Source organism: Acomys minous (assembly GCF_964271855.1).
Source record: "Acomys minous genome assembly, chromosome: 5".
NCBI lineage: Eukaryota > Metazoa > Chordata > Mammalia > Rodentia > Muridae > Acomys > Acomys minous.
In genome coordinates, this window is record NC_140494.1 from 61,100,538 (window position 1) to 61,112,793 (window position 12,256).

The window sequence follows — 12,256 nt, forward strand, 5'->3', positions numbered from 1 at the left end:
ATGATGCTGTTTAGATACACACTTGACACACATCTAAGATGTTGCTCCGGCATCAAGTTCTTTTATAGCAACATTTGTGAACTTAGAGTCCTCTTTTCGGTTTTAGTGATACCATCTGCTCCCCACCTCCTTGGCATTTCTGTGGATCAAACGCAAGGTACTTCAATTCTAGGCAGGCATTCTACCACTGAGCCACAGTCCCAGCCCCCTTTGTCCTCTCTAAAATCAACTTGCTAAGATTCTAGTTCTGAGTTAGAAAGGTTTAGAAATGATTTAAAGCCTTCCAGTTTCCATCGTTGTTCAAAATAAGGCTCCACATGGTACACAGTCTAAAAAAGCGAGTGATAGAATTAGAAGTACCTGGCCAATGCCCTCCCCTCTGTTTGTAAGTTCCGTAACCTGGAAGCATTACTCTCTTACAAATCTCAGTTTTGTTTTATTTGTTTTCATCTATGAAATAGAATGAGATCATTAATTTTGTAAAGACCCAGTTGTATCAAATAATATAAATTCCCAGGCCAGGGAGATGGCTCAGTAGGAAGAAACACTTGCCACCACACCTCACGACCTGAGTGCAGTACCCCAGCTGTACATGGTGGAGCGAGAAGACTGCCTTCCAAAAGTTGTGCTCAGACTCTTTTTTTTCCACAGCACATGCACCCCCCATGAATAAATAAGTAAATGTAATAAAAATGAATAATAATATAACAAATCTTTCAGGTACCCTATACTTCCATGCACCCTAAAATACATGTCCAACCACTACCTTTCTTTCCCTCCTCTCCTCATTTTCATGGTTTCACTTAAAGTAAACCAGAAAACCACAGAAATAATTATTTGGCATTTCTGTGGCCATCTCCCTTTTCCTGAGGGGTAATTCCACAGTATCTGTCTGGAATCTTGACACTGTTGGTAGTGCATGCTGCCCTTTCCATCTCCCCCTTTCCACTTGGCCTCTGTAGGGATGGAGGGTCTCTGTGCTAAGCACACTCATGTATTGTAACTTGTCCTGGCCATCTTGCTTATGATCTCCAACCTTATTTAGTGTCTCTTGGTGGCAGCTGCTAAGTATCCTGGGCAGTTTGTGGTTTCTCTGCATGTCCAGATTCTAAGGCTAAAACAAGAGTGAACTTTGGTTTAAAAAGATAAAACTTAACTTTGAGCCAGAATGGAGTTGAGCTTAGACAGCTAACAGTAGCCATTAGCTGACTCCCACCTTTCAGTAAAGGGATTCGTGAAAGAATAAAATTCTCTCTCAGTTTAATTAAGCAAATCACCATAGTATAGTATGCAGATTAAATTCAGAACCTAGCTCTTGCATTACAGTGGCCTTCTGCCACTTGGCTGTCATAATACGAGGTAAAGTCTTTCTCTTTGATATTGTAGGTCTTGTGTCTCTGGGGTCTTCTCTGGCCCCTTGATTTGGGAATGTCCTTTCCCTTGCATTGCAGCATTGCTCAGTACATGTCACAGATCTAGGCATGTCAACCAAAGAGGTATCTCTTAAGAAGAGGATGAAGGAGTTTGGTCTGGCTGGCCGAATGAGTGATTGCACTCTTTCTTTGTGTTTATAGCTCATCTGTCTTCTGATGGTTCTGGGCTCCTAGCAGGCACGTGTCCATTGTTGTTAAGCAAAGCCCAGTATGTATGTTTGACAAGTTAGCAGCATGGCAACTCTGCTTGCTGCCGCCGACTCAGGGATTGTTTGGTTTGGCAAATGGCCAGCTCTCTGCTATAAGATGCATTTCCTTGACAGGACAAAGTATGGAGGCGCATTAGCTGCAAAGTTTACAAAGGTTAGCTAAACACACACAATAAATATTAATAAACAAAAAAGGCCCACCCACCTTTGACTTTGAATTCTGTTTCTTCATTCTGTGTTTTGGAATCTCTGTAGTATTTGATTAATAACTGGTCTTAAGGTAATTGAGCCTCAAGTGCCCTTTGCCTAAGTTAGTCTGCTCACAGGCCCCTCATTGGCTGCTTTGATGACTCACTGCCACAGTGAGTCTGGACTCTGTTTGCTGGACTAACTGTTTAGGTCAAGGGCTCTTACGTGTATTTCGCTGCTTCAGCATGAGAAGAGGGTAAATGTCCTTGTCCCTGTGAGCTTATGCGGAGCAGTCATGTGCAGTATATCCCAGAGCTCTGGAGATAAAGGATGTGAGCAGGAGAGAGGTAAAATGCCTTCAGGCTCCCTGGAAAGCAACCACACATTGGTCTGTTGGCCTGAGGAGTTGCCTCTCTAACATTTACACCCTCGGTGGAGAGGGAGAGAGTAACTGTAACCTGCTGCCCATGGAAACTGTCTGTTTGGCTGGGCGTCTTGGAATTTATCAGGCCTACATTGTGGCTCTTTTCCAATTCTGCACCCTGCTCACTTGAGAACATATTTGAGAACCAGTAACTGCTTAGCGAGAGCGGTAGGGAACCCAGGAAGAGAAAGGACTCTAAAGCCAGGTCCTTAGCATTGTCTGGGACCTTTTGCAGCTGGCTGGGGGCTCTGAAGGCTGTTAAGAGCCCCTCAGTGCCTTCTGTCCTCTCTGCCTAATGTTCACGTTCTCTCCAGGACCACAGACGGGAGAAGCCAACCCTGCTGGATTTGTATGATGCTGCTTCTAATAATGATACACAGAAATCAAATTTCTTCCTCATGGAAAAGGAAAATTCTTGACTTGAAAATTGTCTCCAGCTCAGCTTAACAAAGTTAACCCATTCAGGTATAGGTGACATGTAGCTTTTAACTTCTTTGCAGAGCACCAGACACTAATCTAAGCACCTGGAATACACTGCCAAACAAAACAGATCTCAGGCCACAGGACATGGATTGGAGTTGAGAAGACACAGCATAAGTAATAAACAAATCACATTCTGTGTTAACCATGCAGGCTACGACAACAGAAATAGGGCGATTGGAGTTTAAATAAGGCAGGCCGGGAGGTGACATCATTTAAGCGAAGACCTGAGGTGGCATCCACTCTGATGAACTTACCCTAGATAGGCTCACATAGACATGATGTAGGAAGTTGTTTCTATGGCTCTTCCTGTGCTTCCAGACTAGGAAGTTGCCAGCAGTCTGGGCATAGTTCTCACAATAGTCTCAGTTGGCTGAGCACCTGCAGAACATCAGATGTTGACACTTGATTCCATCTCACCAACCTGGAAGAAAATCTGACTTTACTACAAACATATCCTAAAGAAGCTTTCATGAACACATGCAGAAAGCAGCAGTGACTGGAATAGGGCTGGGGAAGGGGGCAGGGTCGGGGGGATAGGGGGGAGTCTGGTGTGATGGCTCAGCAAGTCTGCCACCAAGTCTGATGACCTGAGTTCAGTCCCCCAGAATCCATCCATAGAGTGGAAAGGGAGAACGGACTCCTTGACTGTCCCTTGACCTCCGCACGTGTGACCCCATCCTCATAACCAACTAAATACATGTCAAAGGAGAGAAGCTGAGAAGAGAAAAGCAAACGGTCAAGTTTAATTGATTTCATTTCAAGTGCTTCTTCTATTACTGTTGTTTTGTTTGCTTTTCAGCACTAGTTAGCAGATGCTGGATAACAGCACCATAGGTTTGAGGAAAATTGCTGCTAAGGGGAGCAGGGGCTGTCTCTGACATGGGCTCTTGTTACCTGCTTTTCTGATCATGTCCCCCTGGTGGGGCTGCCTTACCAGGCCACAGGGGAAGTGGATGTGCTCAACCCTGATTTGACTTGATATGCTGGAGTGGTGTGTGTGTGTGTGTGTGTGTGTGTGTGTGTGTGTGTGTGTGTGTGTGTGTGTGTGTGTGTTTCTTCCCTTTTCTGAGACGTAGGAGAGGGTGAGGAGGGAGGGAGGGGCTCTGACCAGGATATAAAGTGAAGGGAGGGAGAAAGGAAAGGAGGAGAGAAAACAAAAAGAAATGGAGGAAAGAAAGAAAAAAGGCCACTAAACAAACATGAAGACCTGCCCTTTCAACTTATCCCCCACCTTGCTCCTCCACTTCCAACGGAAATGCAAACACTGAGTCTCCTGAGTCTCCGTAGAAGGACTCGACCCACTACAGTGGCATACAGCTCAAGAACCACCTTGGAGTATTGTCGGATGCAAATTAGATGTTTTAACTCTCTTTTTGCTTCCTCCATAGTTGTGGGGTATCAGAACAGGCTTTGCAGCCATTTAACTATCAGCACTCAGGTGGGAGTTGGAATGTCTGCTGAGGGGTCGCAGAATTTCCAGGTGCTCCATCCTAACGCAAGGGCGGGTGGGTGGAGACAAAGACTGAAGGCACAGCGGCCACAGGACAGAGCTCCAGGACTTCGGTTTTTACCAGGAGGCCCTCAAATGTCAATGTGTAGTTAGTTGTACCATTCCCTCTTCAGTCCCCATGCACAGCGTGCAGGAAGCGGGCTGTTGATGAATGGTGATTTAATGCGTCCCCTCATCTTGCTCCAACTTTGTGTGTGGTGTTTGCACTTTCCAGTGTCAGCCCCTCATCCCCACCTGCCTTGGTTCTCCTTGTGCTGCCCTCCCCATCTCTTCCCTCCCACCCCAAGCCCAATTGAAAACAGGTTGTGAGAACTCAGAACTCAGGTTCTTTGGGACCCCAGAGCACCAGTTATTCCTCACCAGACATGAATTCAGAGGGCCATAGCGTCCAGTGAGCCACCTCTTTAAATAGCCTCCCGTCAGGCTAATATCAAGGCTTTGCATTTGATATCTGCTTTATTTCTGTCATGGCTTTGCTGTTCTATCTCATAGGCAGGGAGAGATTATTAATTGTCTACCAGTATGTGCTCTTTGTAAAAGAAAGCTTAATGAGACTTGGATCCTTGTAAACTAAAAACAATAACCACCTGGCCTCAATCTGAGTCCAGCGGGACATATTGTGTGTGTAAAAGCATGAAAACCAGATCTAAATCTGCTGTGGTGGTGTGCTTCACAGGGAGCCAGCATTCCACAGTGCCAGCCTCACATGGGGCTGGACGGCCTGCCTGTGCTTCCAAGGCTATCAGGGGGTAGGGGTCGGGGGTGGGAAGCGTTTCATGCTTCCAAGGCTATCAGGAGGGGGGTGTTTCATACTTCCAAGGCTATTAGGAGGGGGGTTCATGCTTCCAAGGCTATCAGAAGGGGGGTTCATGCTTCCAAGGCTATCAGGAAGGGGGGCTCATGCACAGAAGAAGTAAACATCTTGTGTTTTTGTAGGATTTCACATGGATGGCAAGCTGTGGGATGGAACTCCACTTGTAGAATGAAATGCTATGGTTTAGAAGGAAATATCTGAGACATTATGGGTTGCTATTTGTTTAGTAAACTGACCACCATTTTCTCCCTACCCTCTCCCCCCATTTTTATTTGGTCACTTGAGTTGACGTCTATACCTGTCCGTTTTCAGAGTGTCGTCCGTTGCCTGTGGCATCCAAAGTTGAACCAGATCATGGTTGGAACTGGAAATGGATTGGCAAAAGTGTATTACGACCCCAGCAAGAGCCAGAGGTATTTCATAGGAGACGGATAAGAACAACTGGGGGGAGGGCTTTGATTCACCCCTGCTTTTACTCATTCCCCCTTTGATGGGGATCCGCCCTTTTAGAAAAGGCAGCTGGTACAAAGTAAAGCCTCAGACTCCTAGCATTGTGCTTTAAATGGGATTTAGATCTCACCCTTGATCTGTACTGAATTCAAAGCGAAAGTTCCCTGGGGATTTGCAGTCCTTTGGAAAATGTTGAGTGCAGGGTGGGGGCAGTCCTGCTTGCTCTGTGTGCTCCCTGGGCAGTGAGACACATGCGGGATTAACAGAGCAGGCCATTGGCTACTCACAGGACGCAGGAGCAGCATTTCTATTTTACCGTTTTCTTGGAGTTTTTAGCAATTACTAGTTTGGATATTTGACAAGGTTATGCTGTGTCGACAGAGAAGGATAGCCCATGTCCTTTCTTTCCCTCAGCACTTAGCTCACCACAGGTAAAAAATAAGCATACCAATTTAAACCCAAGGTCCGGAGACTTGGTGAGTGTGAGAAGCACATGTAATTCCTCAACTATTTCCATTTTCTTTCCTACGATGTGGATGTGTATTAGCTCCCCAAAGAAATGGTCTCTCTCCTTTCAGTTAGCGTGTACCAAATTCCCACGCTAAATTCGTGGTCTTCCCTATAAGCCTCCTCTGAGCTCTTACATGCTTTCAGAGGAAGGGAAAGGTAATCTTTATGAATGAAGTTCCACTGACCATAATTTGGCTCTAATTAGAAGTGGACAATCCCGTCTTCCTTCAGAGGTTTCTGAACTAGGGATGAAACCCTTGCCCTATAAAAGAAAGTTACAAAGTGATGTTTGAGAAGAACTAGGGAGCTGCAGAGATGGTTCAGATGCTAAAGGCGAGGCTCACAACCAAGACTAAGTAGGATTTTGTTTATTAATACAATAAAAACATTAATGAATTGGTGTAGAGGGAGTCTGTTGCTTATTTACATTTTCTAAAGAGACAGGTCAGTGTCATCATGGAGAGGGAAGGCCTTCAACAGTCTTTGGCTAATCAGCTTGTAGCCCTGCACAGTGCTGCTAGGAGCACCCCAGTCTGGACACTTAAAGCCATGACTTTGAGATATGGACATGTACCATGCTGGGTCCTGCTGGGCATAGGGCCCTCATGGTTTTCATCTGGAAAATAGGCTAAAATTGGAATACTGTGACCTTTAAAGAAAAAAGGTTGGTTAACTTATAAAATTTCTTTAGCATTTCATATTTTAAGTTACTTCTGTGGATTTCTCTTTAAATTGGTGTCCTAGATGCCTTGACACCTCTCTCACCCTTTCACTGGGTTGGGGACACTGACTGATAGACTTGAATTTCTATAGGTTCAGTAATCATTGTCACTGAGACCTCATCTATAGAGCTCTCTCAGAAAGTCAAGGTATTGGCAGGAGGGTCTGCACAGACTATTCTAAAAGCATCTCGTGATCAATGAAAATGCTACAATCATGTTTTGCATGAGAACCTTAAAATTAATTTAAAAAATAAATTGGCCAAGACCCTTCCAGTGTTTCATTGTTACCTGCATCTATCATGGAGTGATTTCTGCTGGGGTCTACTATATACAGAGGTACAGAGGTAGGTGTGTGTGTGTGTGTGTGTGTGTGTGTGTGTGTGTGTGTGTTGTGTGTGTGTGTGTGTGTGTGTATGTATGTGTGTGTGTGCACATGTACATGTGTGTGTGTTGTGTGTGTGTGTGTGTGTGTGTTTGCTTTGAGATGGTCTCGGATGGAACCAGAAGTTTAGTGTTTCAGCTCTGCCTATTCCTAAAATGTACTAAAGAAAATAATTATTTTTAACTCATTGTAGGGGAGCAAAATTATGTGTGGTTAAAACCCAGAGGAAGGCAAAACAAGCCGAGACACTAACCCAGGACTACATCATCACCCGTAAGTTGTTAGCATTCCTTTCTGCCTTACACTGCCCTTCTCTGCACTCTTATTCGTTGTGTAGTTCGAAAGTCAAAAAGGCTCTGGAGTTGTGGCATCTATTACATCATCTCCTGTCATGTGGACACAGGTATAAGTCACGTGACAACACCACAACTTTAGCCTCTTGATTTGTTTGCAGAAATGAGGCTTGCCTCGTGTAACTCTTCATGCTAATGGGAAGCATGTGTCTGAGATGAATGCATTGTTCCATTACAGTGCTTACAGTGCTTTAAGGCTAACAGCTCCTTCTGTGAATAAACAAGAAGGGCCACGAGCGTCTCCTTAGATGCAGGAGGCCTGACTCTGTCTTGTTCCGTGGACTGGCAGTGCGACATTGAATAACGAACTCATTGGTGAGATCAGACAAGGAATCTGTGACCATGCACTAATACACATGGAGGAATTTCTGCATAAAATTAACTATCTGCAGTGTGAAAGGAAGCGTTCCAGAGCAGCATGGCGTCTCTCCTGTGTGTCACTCAACCTTATTACTCTGACAGGTCTATGTCTCAAAAACTACAGCCTCAGACCTATAACAGGCTAGGAAGGAAATCCTGGATGCCACAGATCTGAGTAATAGAGAGTGGCCATGTGGGCTTTACCCGTGTCTGGGTCTAAAGCCCAGGGCGCACTGCTGCTGGCCTTCCTCCTGGTGATGGGTCTTTGGTAAGGCCAGGTTCCATGGTGCTTGCCATCAGCCAGGAGATCCCATGACACTTCTTGCAAGAGTAGAAGTGTTGAGGTTGGGGCCATAGACAGTCCAGCACATGGACTATGTGCACCGTACTTAAATTGGTCCAATCCTTTGACTTGAAAAGCACTTTTCCCCACCTAAAAACACTGTGTCATGTTGTCTGACAGAGTGACGAGGGCCAGTGTGCTTAGCTTCGCTGAGCCGAGGCAGGCGTGACTTACTGTGAGTGAAATAGACTGGCCTCAATTGGAAATAGGGGCAAAGGCGACGAGAGTGTAGCTGAGGGAGTGTTTGAGCTTAGAGATGTTGCATTTAACCTCTGTCTTCTTCAGTCCCCTGAAAATGTTTTCTCTTTTAACACAGGTTTTAATCTGAATAAAATGGCTGAAAGAAATTCCAGGTCAATAAGAAGATAGCTATTTAATATGCCACAATAACCCTGTCCCCCAAATTTTACATAGTTTCCCCTTAAATCCATACTCTTTCTATGTGAACACTTGACGGTAGTTGAACACATGTGCCTGTGATTTTTATTACCCACTTGTTTTGTGTACCAACCTAAGCGCCCATGCCAGGAGGCCCAGGCATTCAAGGCAGCCGTTATCCCACTCTCAGGGGGCTAAGTGCCCCTTCCTTCCGGCTGCTCAGTGTTGTCACTCCTCTGCTGGGAGGTGGTCACATTTCAGAAACGTGTGAAGTGACTCCGGTGTTTATGAGGCACCTAGGGAAACTTGAGGACTGACAGGCACACTGCTGGCTTGATTCATATTTGGGTCCCCTAGGAAGAAATAAGAAAGTGTTTCTCCTCAAAACCATAGAGACCGAGCTTTAACCCATGGCTAAGGAGGTGAGACTCACACCAGTGTTCCCATGAGAGCATTTGACAGTGTTCCCTGAGCGCCATTAGCCGCCAGCAGAGGTGAACAATGAGTCTGGTATCAAACAAAATTGGCTAATTGGTTACAGTCGGGCTCTGTTGTTATTAAATGGAGGCTGTCATTATGATTGCCGTTTCATGCCTCGGTTACTCATGCATTAGCTATGTTTTTTTGGATGAAGGGTTATTATCATAATGAAATTTTTCAAATGTGACTTTTCACAGCTCATGCCTTGCCCATGTTCCGTGAGCCCCGCCAACGAAGTACGAGGAAACAGCTGGAGAAGGACAGACTGGACCCCCTGAAGTCACACAAACCAGAGCCTCCTGTGGCAGGCCCAGGTGACTGAGGCAGCCGGTTGTCTGGCACGGGGATACGGGGACAGGGTGGCGCCACTGAGGCAGAGGTGGAAAGACGGTTGGGGCCCGGGCACTTCTTGATCTTCAGGAGGCTCGAGTGGTTTTCAGATGTTCTCCTGTCTCGCACCAGGATCACAGTGTGTAGAACTGATAGAGATGTCGTGCTTAAATAGAGAGGACGCTAGGGCTTTCTTCTCCTCAGCTTGAGCCTCGCGTGACCTCCCTGGAACTGTGGGGCTCCTCAGAAGCCAGTGCTAAAACTGCTGCCCTCAATATTAACTTACTGGACAACACTGGTCCCCTAGCCTGGGATCGAGCTGGATTAGGCTTCTCACATGTCTGAAAGCGACCATGCTTAGTTCAGTGTGATCAAATGGAGCAGCCCATCTCACTGGAAGGGGAATGGAAGCCCATAGGTAGTCAGGGCAGCTCGCCACACTCTCTGTAGCACAGCAGGGACTTTCACTGGAATCCCATTTCTACTATCACTTGTGGGTTTTATTTGGCCTGGGTGTCCAAGCCTTTTCTTGTCCATTTCTCTGAGCCTCGGCTCTGGTCCTCCAGTTTGCAATGTGAGCATTGAAAACGTCCACATGTCTATTTTGATGATTTTTGGACCTTCTCTATGAGCAGCCTAAGTTCCCAAATGCTAATCTTGCCTAGATCATTTCAGATCCGTCCGCTTAGACACTCTATCTTGTCTCCCCTCCCCCCACAGCTTTTGTCCTGCCTCCCTCTGGCTTTCATGTTACTGCTGCCCCCTAAACGCCACCGTTTTCCTCCTGCATAGATCAAAATTCTGCGCAATCTGACTGACTCACCTTTGTAGTTTTGTCTCCACGCCTCTCCTACTCTGATCCCCAAACGCACACTTGAACTTCGCTCTGTCTGCAGTTGGGAACATAGCTCATATATGCTCATTGGAACGAGTACTGTCTGCTTTGTGGCCGTCCCCATTGCTCCGGTTGCTTTCAAAATACCTTCTCAGCCACCTCCGCCTGAAGGCATCTCCTTCCTCTAAAAGCTCTAATCGTTATTGGCCACACAAAGCCTCTGGCTGGTGGTCTTTTTTTTTTTTCCTTCTTCATCTTCTTCTTAATTTCTGAAATTAATCTTCTAGTGTTAATTTGTTATTCACGTGTTTATCTTTCTAAAAAGAACTTTAAAAAATGTCAGCTCATTTTGGGTATCAGGCACCATGCTGGCTGTGAGAGACCCTGAGCTTGCTGTCTGCCAAGGCCGTTACAGCAGGAAAGTAAGGAGAGTCAGTGTGCTCACCTGGCTTGTTTCCCTCAGGACGTGGAGCACTGTGCCTACACGGGATGTGTAAGGCCCTAAAATACATTTGTTTACAGCAAGATGGCAGCTAATGAATAGTGGTTACTTTTAGTATGGGATATCAATAAATTCATGCAAGAGGAATTTTTAATACAATCCTTAAGAAACAGTAGTCCCCCTTTTTTAAAAAAAATCACTGTCATTTTTGTAAATTAAGCAACGAAAGCAGTTTTCTAAAATGTCTCTTCCTGGTTTTAAATGTTAATGGGTTTTAGAGGCTGATGGTTCCTTAGCTTTTGTTCCATGAGAGCTGAAAGGACAAGCACTGTTGAGATCTGAGCTCAGTGCGCAGTATACACGGCTGTGACGAGGTGTCATCTGTCCATTCTGTTTCTAATCTGGGGTGTTTCTTTTGAAACAGGTCGTGGTGGCCGAGTTGGAACCCACGGGGGCACCCTGTCATCCTACATTGTGAAGAACATTGCTTTGGACAAGACTGATGACAGTAACCCCCGGGAAGCCATTTTGCGCCATGCTAAAGCAGCAGAAGACAACCCATATTGGGTCTCACCGGCGTATTCCAAGTAAGGAAGTAGCTGCTTAAACCCGGCATGTGGGGCCTGAAGAGACTGCGCAGTGCTGAAGGCTGTGCGCTCTAGGCCTGCGGGCCTCGGGTCAGTCTCTGGAGCTCACAGAGAGAACTGACTCTATAGAGTTTTCTTCTCTGCATGTGTGTGTGCATACACACACACACAGACACACACACAGACACACACACACACACACACACACACACACACGATGATAGTAATAATAGATTTTAAACATAAAATAGAAAGGTGGGCTGGCAGTGTAGCTCAGTGGTAGAGTATATGTTTAGTGTGTATAAAGCCATAGATTTTTAAAAATATATTTTATTAATTTATTCATATTACATCTCAGTTGTTATCCCATCCCTTGTATCCTCCCATTCCTCCTTCCCTCTCATTTTCCCCTTACTCCCCTCCCCTATGACTGTGACTGAGGGGGACCTCCTCCCCCTGTATATGCTCATAGGGTATCAAGTCTCTTCTTGGTAGCCTGCTATCCTTCCTCTGAGTGTCACCAGGCCTCTCTATCCAAGGGACGTGGTCAAATATGGGGCACCAGAGTTAAAGCCATAGATTTAAGCCAAAAAAGTAAATAAAAAACAAAAATAGAGAAATTATTATAGCTAATGAATTGAGAAGAAGATAACAATAGTATTTGAAGGTTTTTAACGTCCTCTTTTCTAATTTATATTGGAGCACAAAGAATGGGTGAAGAATTGTAGTCCTAGCGTCTAAGAGGTGGTAGCACAAGCAGTGAGTTGGAGGCCAGCCTGAGCGATAAGTGACCTGCCTGTCCCTCAGGGAGGCCTGGGGGCAGGGTGCAGTGCTTTGTTTTTGTGGTTTGCCTTTTCAAGAGTCTCCCTATGCAGCCCCAGCCCACTGGGTACCAGGCTGGCTTCAGCTGTGCTGCAGTCCTCCTGCTCCTGCCTCAGGCTAGCTCTCAGGGAGCGAGCTGTGTATTAGTCTTCCCCTGTGAATCCCACCTTTTAGAGTCCTTCAAACAGCTTTACATGGCT

General features: G+C 45.7%; 1 protein-coding gene and 1 long non-coding RNA gene across 3 annotated transcripts in view; one reads left to right on the forward strand and one right to left on the reverse strand.

Annotated features, from left to right (window-relative positions):
- The window catches only part of WDR70 (WD repeat domain 70), a 221,056-nt gene that overhangs the window by 196,813 nt on the left and 11,987 nt on the right, over window positions 1–12,256 (forward strand). For both annotated transcript variants that reach the window (XR_014779175.1, XM_084781528.1), the window contains exons 14-17: window positions 5,375–5,475; window positions 7,320–7,399; window positions 9,238–9,354; window positions 11,072–11,234. Coding sequence is in view for 1 of the 2 variants with exons in the window: in XM_084781528.1 (XP_084637654.1) it covers window positions 5,375–5,475; window positions 7,320–7,399; window positions 9,238–9,354; window positions 11,072–11,234 (461 nt within the window). In the remaining variant the exon portion in view is untranslated. The remainder of the gene's footprint in view (window positions 1–5,374; window positions 5,476–7,319; window positions 7,400–9,237; window positions 9,355–11,071; window positions 11,235–12,256) is intronic.
- LOC311597291 lies at window positions 892–4,980 on the reverse strand. Its single transcript, XR_014779176.1, has 2 exons — window positions 1,695–4,980; window positions 892–1,036 (listed from the first exon to the last, which is right to left on the reverse strand). It is a non-coding gene; the product is annotated as an uncharacterized lncRNA (long non-coding RNA).